We start from the raw sequence: 13,945 nt of genomic DNA on the forward strand, positions 1-13,945 counted from the left end.
TACATATTTATGTATTGTTCAAGTCTTGAACTTGCTGCATCTCTAGACACACAGTGGAAAGTGGTCTTCCTGGCTTGACCCTGTAAAGCAGAGAGTCTGACGCTGGGCTGCATGCAGCAGTTGTTTGTGAGACCTGCTAAAAACACTCTCCTGATTTACTGCTTCTGTGAATCCTCAGTTGTGTACAAGGGCAGCAAGTTCTGCCAGCTCTTGCTATGGCATGATGCCTCAGCTCTATATCACTATAGTTGCCCCCCTTATAGCCACGGCAGGGAAATGTAAATGGGATTATCAGCAGCCACAGCATGAAGTTTGAAACAAGTGTTCTAAGCAATATGCCTGAAAATAACATTTACAGATGGAGCTCTTCACAGTGAGACTGAACGTGACTCAGTGGAGGGACCACAGCAGATAATCTACTGAGAACAAAGGCAACCTTCAAAGACAATGGTTGAATCATTTTATTACTGTCAGTACGGTTTGTAAATGAGCTTCTTAGCACATTTAATGCTACACATACAGTAGATTTGCATCAGGATGTCTCTGTGTATGTGAGGAGGTTGGAGTTAGATTCTCGTCAGTTGGTACCAAAGGCAAGAAGGCATAAAATTCTCCATCTTGTCTGCAAAAAAGCCCAGTGGTGCGAAGAGGGTGCTGAAGAACTGTAGAAAAAAGAAAAACGGCAACAAACAGACAAAAAAATAAATAAATCTAGAGGTAAGAGATACAGAGAGAGATTCAAGGCATTTAGAAATCGCTCAGAAACGTGACTTTTCATAAGTTTTGTTAAATTCTGTATTTTTGGGCTTATTCAGACTTTTTAATGTAGCTCATTTAGATTATGTCGGACTTAGAACTTTTGGTCCCAGGATGGATGTTGTAAATCTAACAGCCTCATCAACTATTTGAAAGTGCATTTGTCCATACATCACAGCTCCTTGTTTATAGCAAATACTCATTCTAGATCAGGGGTTGGCAACATACGGCTCTTTTGCTGTACTGCTGCAGTTCTACAGCAGAATTCGGTTTTTAGATAAAATTAAAATAATTCTCTTTGCAGTAATATAAAGTTCTAACAGTTTTAACAATAAAAGGTCTTCAAACACTGGAGTTAATGTACAACCGCTAATTCACCAACCTTAACCCTGAAGGTTGGCATGCTGGTAACCATAAAAATGCAGACATCAAGAAACTAACTGGAATGCTTATAAATGCAAAGAAACTTCTGCTTTTGGAAAAGTTTTCCTGCTGTAGGCCTTCTCATCCAACATTACTGTCTGACCTCACAAATGTGCTTCTGCAAGAATGTTCAGAAATTCCCATAAACACACTTCTAAGCTTTGTTAAAAGCCTTCCCAGAGGAGTTGAAGCTATTATAGCTGCAAAGGGTGGGCCGACATCATATTAAACCCTATGGATTAAGAATGGGACGTCACTCAATTCATTTATGTGTTTAAAGGCAGACGAGCAAATACTTTTGGCAATATAGTGTATTTATAGCCAAGATGGTAAAATCGACATAAAATGTTGTGGCTCCCAAGGTGGTTTAATCTTTGCTAAAAAGGACAAAATGGCTCTTCTTAACATTTGGGCTGCCGACTCGTTCTAGACATTCTATGGCTTGACGTCACCTAAACACCTAGAATTGTACAAAGCCTATACTTCTTGTTCTATTATCAGAGGACATTTTGAGATATGTGGGCTGCTCCCCTCCAGTGGGCACCCGTATTTGCAAATACATTTCCATCAATCTATGAGCTGTCTGCGTACATGGTGAAGCTCTCAAGATACAGTATCTCACAAAAGTGAGTGCATCCTTCACATTTCTACAACTATTTTATTATATCTTTTCATGGGTCAACACTATAGAAATGAAATTTGTATATGACAAAGTAGTCAGTGTACAGCTTGTATAGCAGTATACATTTACTGTCTTCTGAAAATAACTCAACACACAGCTAATAATGTCTAAATAGCTGAAAACACAAGTGAGTACACACTTGACCAAATTGTGCCCAATTGTGTTGTCCCTTCCTGGTGTCATGTGACTTGCTAAGTTACATAGTTCCAGGTGTGAATTGGGAGCAGGGCTGTTAAATTTGGTGTTTTGGGTACAATTCTCTCATATTGGCCACTGGATATTCAACAAGACACCTCATGGCAAAGAACACTCTGATTATGTGAGAAATACAGTTTTCAGTTTTCCGTACAGGAATCCGTACAGGATTCCAATAGCAACCTGTGCAGCTCTGGTGAATTCCATGCCCAACAGGGTTAAAGCAGTGCTAGATAATAATGGTGGTCACACAAAATATTGATACTTTGAGCACAATTTGGACATTTTCACTGTGAGGTGTACTCACTTGTGTTGCCAGCTATGTAGATATTAAAGGCTGAGTGTTGAATTATTTTCAGAGGACAGTAAATCTATACTGCTATACAAGTTTTATTTCTACAGTGTTGTCCCATGAAAAGCTAAAATAAAATATTTGCAGAAATGTGAGGGGTGTACTCACTTTTGTGAGATACTGTACTATTTAAAACTGTCCAAAGTTTACAAGGTGTGGAAGTGAAATTATGTAGGGCACACCAATTACTGATGACAGTCACTGTGCTACTTCTATGCAAACAGAGTGAAATAAATTGAAATATGATTCTAGTTTCTATATACACTGGCGGTTAGCAGAGTACAAAAAAAAAGAAAAAAAAAGAACTTGCACTTTGTCAAGAGGATTCTATGTCTAAATGCAGTAAATATTTCATAAAAGTGATCGAGTTTGCGCCTCTGAACACTACAGTTTGAGTCATAGCTCAAGAGGGGCGCAGGCCAGACACAAACATTAGGGAAGCACTCCTCCGAGCTCGGGCCAACAAGCAGCTCCATAACTGCAAGCTGGCGTGGAAACACGCATCTGAAAAGCGTTTGCAGGCCCACAGTTCAGTCCACCATAAACAAGCGCTTAATGTGTTTATGAAGCAATATGTTTCACGGTTCAGCAGATGTTTATGACGGAATATGGGAAAGGAAGTTTGAAATGTGGCGGCGGCGGCAGAAAGGGAGGGAAAACGGCGATGGTCGGCGTTGGAGCTGGAGAGGTATCATCCATTTTAACGCAGATCCAGGAAATAGATAGAGGTAATGTAAATATGTGCTGCAACATGACAAATGAGGATGATAAAAAGATAGAGACTACCGAGATTTGGTGTCCTTATATTGCTTAGTTTATTACTAGAACAAATTAGAATATTACTTCACATGGACAGTGCCATTTTTGGAGCAGACAGTCATCTGTGTGCATGTTTGGTCTTAGAGAGGACATCAAACCGCACACACAAGTGCATATGTGTGCCACGGAGTGCAATGGAGAAAACTTGATCTGAACAATCTGTGTCAATGGCAAACTGTCTTGGTCAGTCCTTCCGAAAAACAAGTAGCTACAAGTGCATGCAAAGCAAGGCAACATACGAAACAACTCAGTGACAGATCATCAACAACAGAGGGAAACAAACAATAAGAGGCCAGTGTTTAGTCACGGCATGTGCAGAGCAGCCTCTCATAAGACTAAAGGTTGGCCGGTGAGCAGGCTGCGGCCGTTCCTAATCTGGAGGACATTTAAAAGGCCTGGCCAGAGAGCTCTGCTTTTCCTCACTTCTCCTCCTCTCTCCCTACCTCATTCACTTGTTCCTTGCCGAGCGTTACACTAAGCAGACTCTGGCCTCCGCCATAAATGCTCCGTCTATGTGGAGTCTTTCCCAAAACAAAAGCCTCTAAAGAGAGGCACCAGTGCATGGGTGTATTTACAGAGTCTAAAGCAGGCTCATAGATAAAGACCTAATAAAAGATGGAGACTGTTCTCAGAATATGCACCCAATCATCTTAGAGACCTTGAATTGATACAACTGTACTCACTTGATTTTGCATAGTGAATACTGCTGAGCTACTGCAGATGAGGAGTCAACCTTGACTGCACAGTCCACAAGTGTATTTGGTTCTTTATATCAGATATGAAAATGTGAATTTTTTATTTAATATTTAGGACTATCTAATCTCTCTGCATTGGAATTTGAAAATGAGTCAAATGCAGGGAGAGAAGCAAAGGTTTACTCTACCAGTGCAGTTCAGACTTACAGCTTTGACGAAGACACCCATAAGGTCAGGGAACTGGTGTGTGAGCATGGCTAGCATGGCAGTGAAGGAGCACAAGCCTGCTGTGAACAGGATGAAGAATGGCAGCTCTTTCTTCGGGTAGACTGACACCTCATGGAATGCTGTGACAGAGAAAGACAAGCAATATTTCACATTTAGCATGTCAACCTAAATGATGCTGCTATTCCAAAATAAAGAGGGAATACTCACAGGGCAGTAGCTCTCTGTCTGCTGTCTCTGTGCAGCCTGGGTATGGGTAGAAGAGATGACCTTTCTCCAGGGGGTATGGTATGATCCGGAATGCTGGAGAGCAGAAAAGGGCATTGCAATCGCATTACAAAAAGACATGAAATCAAGGTATACACTGGATTCAAGACAGCTAGTTTTAGATTCAGTTCTATTGACTGATTCACAATAGATTCATGTTTTAAAAAATCTGTTTTAAATGGAGGCTGAAATATTTTCTTTTCTCCTCCTTTGTTTCTGACAGCAGTATCTATGTGACCTGATATCTCAAAATGTATAAGTCAATTATAACCCATTTTTGCAAAATATTAGCTCAACATATTGACTTATTTGGTCAAAATGGTGATCAACTATGTGAAAATGATGACATTTTCTCAAAAATGTAATTTTGTTCTTTTAGAGTTATTCCTTAAAATAAATAATGATTATGGAATAAAAAGTCATTATTTTGAGATACTACATCAGCATTTTGAGAAAATAAGTCATTATTTTGATAGTAAACCAGGATTTTGATATACTCTTGCCAAGAGAGAACACAGGCTGGCTTCCATAGATTTAAAAACATAACGTAAACCTTCTCTTTAGGGCATTTAGGAAGGTGATTTTAATTTAAATAATACAACAAATAAATGTATGAATATCTCTACTGAGTGTATAGACAGGGCATTGTTGTCTAGGACTGATTTTCCTCTGCATGTTTATGTACGTGTACATACTGCCTTCCCAAGTGCAGTGCAGCAGGTTGAGCGCTCCCTCTGCTCGTTTCCAGTGCTGCAGGTGGAAGAACGCATACGCCACTGCTTCACTATCTCCTCTCTTCAGAATATGCTCTGGAGGCAATATTAGACTCTTCATCTCTAAAAGATACTGTAAACACATACACTGATTACTGCTCAAAGGTTTTGTTGGTGATACATAAAATATAAATCTAATACTAATTCTAAAGCTTTTACCTTTATACTACTGATTCTAAGGCTTTTCCCTTTATAGGTCTAAAATAACTTGTAGGAAGGTAAGAAATAAGAACTTTCAGAATGATGACAGAAAAAACTACATAGCATTGAGAATAAAATTAACATCCAGAATGTCTCGTATGCAAAAAGTGGTGACCAAATCTTGCTGATGAACTAGAGGTTTATTAGCTCAGACTGTGTGTCAGCATATCGTAGTGTGAGAAGAGACTGTAGAAAGGGAGAAAACTCTTAGCCTAGAGTTCTGGGTGGTTTCCACTTCAAGCTAGAGGGCTGGGCCCCATACTGAAAGAACAGTTAGGAGAGATAGGACTAAGAAACAGAGGAGAGAGGGTGGTGGTGAGGAGTGAAAACTTTGTCAGTGGAAATCGAAGGTCAGGATGGAGAACATATAGTTGCATTTAAAGCAGAAGGGGCTTCAGGCATGGTATTCCTTCCAAATTGAGTTACTTTATAATTCCATTTCATAGCAAATCTGAGACAAGAAAATATATATAACTTCTTGCTGTTCCCAAAACATTTTAAACTGTGCATAAACCATTAGTGTCCAATTTGGTGACTGGTTCATTATTCAATAATAACTGATACAGTGTAGGGTGAATAAAAACTTTTAATATGACTGTGATTCATATGAAATTATCTTAAACTTTTAAACAGCAGTGTACAGTCCAAAGGGTTACTGCACCATGATGTAATATTCTAAGCTCACTACACTGACACTGTTGTCCAGTGTGGAATCTGGTTTGTATTTACAGGGCTTTCTCTATGTGTGGGTGGCGTGCGTGTGTCTTTTCCGAATGTAGCCCCTAGCTCTAGCCCCTGCAGTGTATGCTGTTGGGGGACAGGACAGTGGGATTAAATGGGTTTAGCTGCAGGGTAACCTTCCCAAACCTCCATGTCTGTGCCCAGAGACCAGTGTTCTGGGACCCCAGTAAGCAAGGAGCTCATTCTTCCCACTGGGTGTAACACACACCATCAAAATGACCCGCTCAGATTCTTAAATCTCCTTTTTTTTATGGCTCCAGTGTGCCCATCTGCCCTATCTAGCTTGGTGCTTACCACTGGCATTAGACTGGCAGCTGTCCTTGGTGGCATCCCCTGGCACACAGACACTCCCTTAGTCCTTTGAAGTGGGGATAGAATGTCAGTGCTGGTGCCTTTTATGTGGGGGTTTCTCCTAAGCCAGTGTTTCTCAGCTAAGCCTCTGTCTGAATCTCATGCTGCTCGTAACCCTTTAAATTGGTCAAAATCAGTGAGCTTGCAGTCCAGAAGGTGCAGGCAAACTCAAAGTGAATGTCTAAAGCCAGGCAGTCAAGACTGTAAATATGCGTGTTGAGTATTTCATGTTTGACGTATTGAACTACTAAAATAGTTGTTTATCAGCTTAAACCTACAAGAACATGATAGGGATGCACAATGATATTGTGAATAAATCAGTATCATCAAACAACAGCTTAAATATAAAAGTCACTGGCAACAGACGGATGTTTAAACCTGACTGATATTTTAATCCGATATTTTATGATGCATTTAATGTAGTCTGGAAGAACACAATGTTTAGATGAAGCTGGTGTACTACCCAAAATGTCTGGATTTTATTCACTTCTCTGCATTTGTAACCTTACATAAATGTTTCATCATGTTAATATAGCCAGATCAACCATTTATTTTCTGCATTTTATAAAAATATTTATGGATCTGCATTGGTATTGGCACCAACATTGACAGATTTGTGCATGAAAAATATTTGCTACTGGCATTGGTCCACAATGCCCATATGGGTTCATGCCTAGAAAATATTGTTTTACAACCAAAAATTCACTCCTTCAATAGTGCATAGTATTACAGGGTACATGCAGCTGGGAAAGACACACTGAAAGCATTAAGACAAACCAGAAAGTATGTCACATCTCCACTCTGCTGTGGAGACATACAGGCATCCTGGCACATGAAAGTCCAGGTGTGTGCATGCATGTATGTGGGGGGTATTCACTTCTGACAGGTGTACTTTGTAGTCAGATCCACTGTGTTTGGGGCTGGACGATGTAGGTGTGGGTGTACGTGTGTGTGACAGGGACGGGCAAGTTCGAGCCAAGTACAGAGAGAAGTGGAACATGGGGGCTTCACAGTGGTTAACTGTGTTGAAATGGACCAGTTTTTAAAAAATAAAAAATAAAAAAAAGATGGAAAATGAGAGGATTGATTTAGCTGTTGTTGGGCCAGCTGTTTAACCACCGTAAAACTGTTTCTGTAATGCAAAACTCACACTGAACAGTTACTCTCTGCAACTGACTGTGCTCATTATGTTCAGCTCATCACAATTCAACAGCAGCACCTAGTGGCATTCTATGAACTAGGCTATGGACATCTTTTAGGGACAGTCTAGCTTTTCTGCCGCATTTTCATAGTTCTTTCAGTTGCTGCTCTGCTGACAGTTTTTGGTGGGCTGTTTTTTTTTTGTTTTTGTTTTTTTTTAAAGAAGATATTAAAAAGTGACTGCAACTAAAAGATAAGAGAATCCAGCCCTGGAGGGCTGTGGCATTGTCCTTATCTGTTTTGTCCAGCACCTGTTTTGACTTCTACCTAAATTAACACCTCTGGTTCAACTGATAATATAATGTACAAAGAATTGAAATTGGTGTTAGAAGTGGGAAATCACCATGTCATGAGTGACATTTGATGTAAACTGTAGGATCTCTAAAGTTGGTCTTCTAAATCTGATATGTGGTGTCCTGTGTACATCCTCAATAGTGACACTGGATCCTCTAAATTACAAGGCCATTTAGAAAAATATGACTAATGCTACAAAGAAGATAATGGACCTAAACACAGCAGCGGCACCACATGAAAATATGTCTATTATTAAACATCTACACTTATACATGAACATCAGCTGCTCAAACTGCAGTCTACCACTGTCAAAGCAAGCTCAAACAAGCACATTTTTCATATATCCTCATGAGGTTGCTTGCTTTGTGGTGTAAGCTCAGTGTGCAGCACTGTTAGCCTGCATACAGCAATAATCATATTTTGGCTCCTTAATAACATATTTCAGAGAATGTATCAACATTCGAAGGAAAAACAAACGTATGGCAAAACATACTGGATGTGGAGAATTCTTTTAACCACAGGACACGATAGCAGCAATTTTTGAATTGCTTTTCTCTTATAGAGAAAACCAGCATCACACCGACTACAGAATGCTGATAACTTCAAGGTCTATGACAATAGGGAAATATGTCTAACCTTTGGTACATGTGGGTTGAACTCCACAGCTCTGTGTATGGCCTCCACTGCATTCATCTCTGCCGTGCTAAGACCTCGCCGAGAAGCTGCCTCGGGCGAAAACCTGGAGCGTAAACGCAAACACACACACACACACACACATACACACACACACACACACACACACACACACAGTTACTCTGTGCAAATCTCATTATTTACCATACAAAACAACACAACCGGTTATGTTAATGAGTTAATCCTGAGATTAGTACAGTTCATTGAGGACACACAGTATTCACACACATTGTTCACACACAACAGATACATTTAACACTTACTTGTCTGACACTGCCCGTGCTTTCAGTAAGGCAGATGTGTAGCATATAGTGGCAGATTTTGGCAAGCTGATATCTGTAAGCAGAGAAAAAAAATGCTCCCTTCATGTACCTTGAACATCATAATTATGTGTGAATGTATGTTCATTCAGCTCACCATCATATTTTGCTAAGACTGCTTGTACATCTGCGTAGGCCTGTAGTTCCAACAACGCTTCAAGAAGATTCTCATGGATATTTAGCATTCCAAGTAAGGGAAATTCTTTCATTAACTACAGAAAAGACAAACAGAGGACAAGTGAATATTTATGGTATGTTGTTAATTACAAAAAAAAAAAACATAGAATCATCAGAAAAAGCCCCTTATAGCAAATCCTGTGGGTAGAGATGCATATTGGTCTTACATCTCTCATCATCTTCACAGCCTCTTTGATGCGTCCCAGTTTTCGGGCACACATGGCCAGTCTGCGTTTGATGTACACCAGAAGATTTGTATCTTTCCCCGCTGAGGGATCGAAGACAAATAACATTACCATAAGTAGAATTATCATGTGGTCATGTATGTGTATGTGTGCTGGGTGAGGTGACTGTACCAAACTTCAGTGCTTGTTTGAATAGCCGCTCAGCTTCTATGATTGTTGTAGCTTCCTCTTCGGCTAGAAGCACATATGCTGCTGCACACCTGAAAACATCGAACACATTTAAAAATTCCCATAAACACACTTCTAACCCTTTTTGAAAGTCTTCCCAGAAGAGTTGAAGCTGTTATAGCTGCAAAGGGTGGGCATCATATTAAACCCTATGGATTAAGAATGGGATCTCACTCAATTTCATATGCGTGTGAAGGCAGATGAGCGAATACTTATGGCATAGTGTATGCGTACATTCTATCTAGGATGGGTTAACTGAGTAAACAGTTACTAATGTCATTCGAGACAAAAAATGTCCTGCATCCACCAATATTTAATAATGAATTAACTAAAACAAATGGTCCAAAATTATCCAGAACAAAATCTTGTTACATAAGATGCACTAAAATTAAAAACAGAGACATGAGGTTTTGTAGGGACATTAAGTTGCTGAGGCTGCTTCGTATAAGATGAAAGACAGTTGAACACTGAAGGTGCCTGAGCAATTATGTTTAAAATGCTGCAAGGTTTCATATTTCAGTCATGCCCACATTCCTGGTTTTCACTCCCTGTGTTTATGTGAAAACAATAAAATGCATTCCTCTCCATAGCTAGAGCATGAGTGTCAGTTGCAGACAACCAGATATACATGTTGTTATGAAAAACCTCGCCTGGTCTCTATTTTCACAAGATTCCCTGCTTAATTCCCAAAAAATAACCTTAATATTGCAACATCTCTCACACCATTCGCAATATACTGAGATATCAAGACACCCTGTCACAGAACATTACACACAGCCAGTCAGAGGCAAATGCACCTTTTTGTTCAATTGCACCAACACTGCAGGCCCTGTATGACCTAGTAAATAAAATGCCATCTGTTTCTGCCCGTCTCCTTTCCTCACGCTCTGTTCAACTACTGGAAATGAATGATTTTGCGTTCTGAAGTTAACTACTCATTTAAAAATATTATGATCTTAAAGTGCATTAACTAAAACCTGAAGTGTTTAAGAAAAAGAACACACTTGCATCATTAATATAGCCTATGCAATGAAGACCTCCAACAGAAGCACCACCCTCTAAAGGTGTTTCTGAACCCATTTAAACTCAGCATGTTCATCTCCATTAATTACTTTTATGCTTTTTGCCATTATTTTAATTGCATCATTATATCAGGGAATTAGAAACGCTGAAATCTTTTTCTCACACTCTGTATGTACAAAAGTATCCAGACAGTCCTTCTAATTAGTGAATTCAGCTACTTTAAGGTGCACCCTTTGCTGACAAGTGTTTTACTGCACTCACAATGTGCATGATCTCCATAGAAACTGCCAAAAGAAAGAGATGCTCTGGAGCACCAGCACATAAGCCCAAGGGTACTCATTCCTGACGCCAAGCATCAAGCATCAACTCAAAGGGTATAAAGTTTCCCAGCACTGGGCTGTGAAGCAGCACAACTGCATTTTGTGGAAAGATGGAACTCCATCCAATACATTTGGAATGAGTTAAAGTGATGTTTGTGATCCAGAATGAATCATCCAGCATCAGCAGCTGACGTCACCAATACTCTTAATTCTGAATGCAATAAAATCCTCACAGCAATGTTCCAACATCTAGTGTAATGCCTTGTTCAAAGAGTAAATGCTGTTACTGCAGCTAAAAGGGTGGGGGTCAACTTCCTAGTTATATACTTGATTTCAGAAGAAAACATAGGACAAGCAGGTGATCGCAAACTTTGTGTACAGCCTCCCAAAACGTAAACTCACATGTCATAACAGAATCAAGTAAATTTACAAACAGAAGAGAAACAATCCGGTCAACACAGCAACAAAGTGGATATCAATTAAACCGTTAGAATGCTGAAATGACTCACTCATGGTTGAGCTCGATGGCTTGGTACGCAGCTCTGATTCGAGCTTGAGGATTCCTCTCTCGCCAGGCCTTCTGCATCACTGTTAGACACACACATACTCAGCTTCACCAAGGGCAAAATTTGCATACAATTACCAAGTAAATGTACCCCATAGCTTCATAAGCTGAGGATGATGAAACTGACCTGAGTCCTCTGGTTTGAGTTGCTGTGTGTCAGAGGTAAAGAAGGTCTGGTGATCTTGTGCTGAAAGGTTCATGTCGTAGTAGGTCAGAGGCTCTTTACCCGTCACCCAGGTGTATCTGCAGAAGAGAGAGTCAAAAAAGAATGATGAGAGTGGCAGGGACTACAGGGACAAATCGTGACATAAAAAAACGTGTTGTTAACAAACGACACTGAGGCAGGGAAATCATACCTGCTGTACTCTGCACCTCGGAAAAGATTCAAAGGGTTCCTCCAAACTTTACACTCTGAGATCAGATGTAATAATCAGTTAGTGGAAATAATAAGAACGTCTTTGAAAATCATTTGAAACATTTCAATAAACTCTTACAAGTGAACAGATGTGTGATTTTTGCATGAAAACAGGACAGGAATACACTGATGGTATTGAATACAGCACAGCTGGAGTTGAGAAATACTGCTGTAGGCTATGCACGGCTACCTGAAACGCTGGGTCTTTGCTCCACTTCTCCATTGGCTGAGGAGAAGAGGCCTGCAGAACTGTTGTTCTCCACGCCACCAAGAAGAGGACGCAAGTGACTGACAGAAACCTGCTCAATGAAGGATGTGCCGTACTTTCTGAAGTACCACCATTCAAATATCTAACAAGCAAAAAGAGGGAGCGAGAAGAAGACGTTCACAATTCACGCAGCTTCCAAGCTCATTTCAGAATAATCAAAACCGCACAGTTACTTCACTTGTGACATCACAACATTTAGTCAATATGTTTGCCCAAAGCTGCAGTGACTAACTTTTGTTAAAACAAAGGCAGAGCTTACCAATATAAGACCAGAGATAAGAGAGGAGGTTCCAGTGAGTGCAACATAGAATTTAGGTGTAAGAGTGTTTAAAAACATGGATGCTGGAGGAAAAGGAAAGAGGAAAACTGTTAGTACCATATGATACAGACTGTCCTCACTCATAAAAGGCTAGCTAAAAGATGTGCATCCACTGACAGGTCTACAGGCAGGACTACTTCAGGCAAAGCAAGCAACACCTTGACACACTCATTTTTAACTTAGTCCATCTGAAAGACTTCACAAACGCCCCCTGGAACTTATTTCGACCTTAAAGAAGCGGCATTTTCATGATAAGGAGCTGCTACAAAACACACTTTTGTGACTGACAGCTCCAAAACCCAAACGCCCAGACTCATTACGGTAAAACTAACCGTGGCAATTATATCTCATGGGAACTGGCCTGTTGGGTTACACTAAAGCAGCAGTAATTAGCTAGCTAAGCTGAGCGTGGATAACAGCACATATATGAAAACAAACTAGAGAACTTTGTTAGCAGCTAAGCTAAGTTAGCTCCGTGTATCCAGGGAGCAGCAGGCTCTGTTTCAGCACATTACCAGCGGTGACGGACTCCTGAAGCTTCAGCGGACTCCGCAGCACGTAAACCATAGTGAGGACCATGGCAAACCAAACTGCACACACGTAGGTCCAGGACCAGGACAGCCAGGACTTTAATTTCTCCGCAAATCCGTGAGATTGGGGATTACTGCTGTTGTCGTCCGCCATTTTTCACCGGATGGGTATAAACAGTAGAATCGCTGTGGAGTGGAGGCTGTAATAGCACCAGCTCGCCACACGATGGCAGGCAACTCTCACTTATAGGGAAGCGCGGCGGGGGGCGCTGCTCACGAGCTTTCGTTATTATTAAAACCTCGTTTTCGGATTTACGTTCCGTTTCAGGCGTCCTTACAGGGGCGATCAGTGATTTCTGCGCTTCATTTAAAGTAGAAAAAAATCCTGGAAAAATATTACTTCAGAAAAAAAGTACATGTATTATAAAAACACTTGAAAACGTGTTTGTGTATATAAGAAGTAAATATGTTTCATTAGCGTAGTTAAATACTACTAGTTATTGTAATACTAATAGTTATTGTGGATATTGTATAATATTATTTGAAAGAACAGATTCTAATGATTTACCAAGTGTATTTCTACTTTTAAAAAAATACAAATCTGTATTAGTGTAAAAATACTGTCCACCCCTGACTGTCCAGGGTGTCTCCGGCTTTCCGCCTGATGACCGCTGGGATCATAATATGTATATCTAGGGCTGGGATAGGTTGAAGCACACCGCCCCCGCGACCCAGAGGGATAAGCGATTTAGAAAGTGTGTGTGTGGCTCGATAAGCAATAGACTGGTGAAAACTGTTGTGTTGTGACCAGTGAAAGCGAGATTTTTTATTTGATGTTCAGATTCAAGCCCTTTTTTATCTTTTTCATGTAATTAAATGTAATAATTAAAATAAAAATTTAAAAAAATATTTTCCGCTATGGCTGCAT

General features: G+C 40.2%; 1 protein-coding gene across 1 annotated transcript; it reads right to left on the reverse strand.

Annotated features, from left to right (window-relative positions):
* Nucleotides 1-437: 437 nt before the first annotated feature.
* Nucleotides 438-13,222, reverse strand: st7l (suppression of tumorigenicity 7 like). Its single transcript, XM_017697847.1, has 15 exons — nt 13,003-13,222; nt 12,428-12,510; nt 12,091-12,250; nt 11,842-11,896; nt 11,613-11,728; nt 11,430-11,508; nt 9,521-9,609; nt 9,332-9,432; nt 9,085-9,199; nt 8,931-9,003; nt 8,611-8,713; nt 5,110-5,260; nt 4,358-4,450; nt 4,130-4,269; nt 438-662 (listed from the first exon to the last, which is right to left on the reverse strand). Exons 1-15 carry the CDS (start codon nt 13,169-13,171, stop codon nt 567-569), a joined length of 1,623 nt encoding a protein of 540 aa, XP_017553336.1. The 5' UTR covers nt 13,172-13,222; the 3' UTR covers nt 438-566.
* Nucleotides 13,223-13,945: the final 723 nt, after the last annotated feature.

Source organism: Pygocentrus nattereri, chromosome 26 (assembly GCF_015220715.1).
Source record: "Pygocentrus nattereri isolate fPygNat1 chromosome 26, fPygNat1.pri, whole genome shotgun sequence".
Taxonomy (NCBI): Eukaryota; Metazoa; Chordata; class Actinopteri; order Characiformes; family Serrasalmidae; genus Pygocentrus; species Pygocentrus nattereri.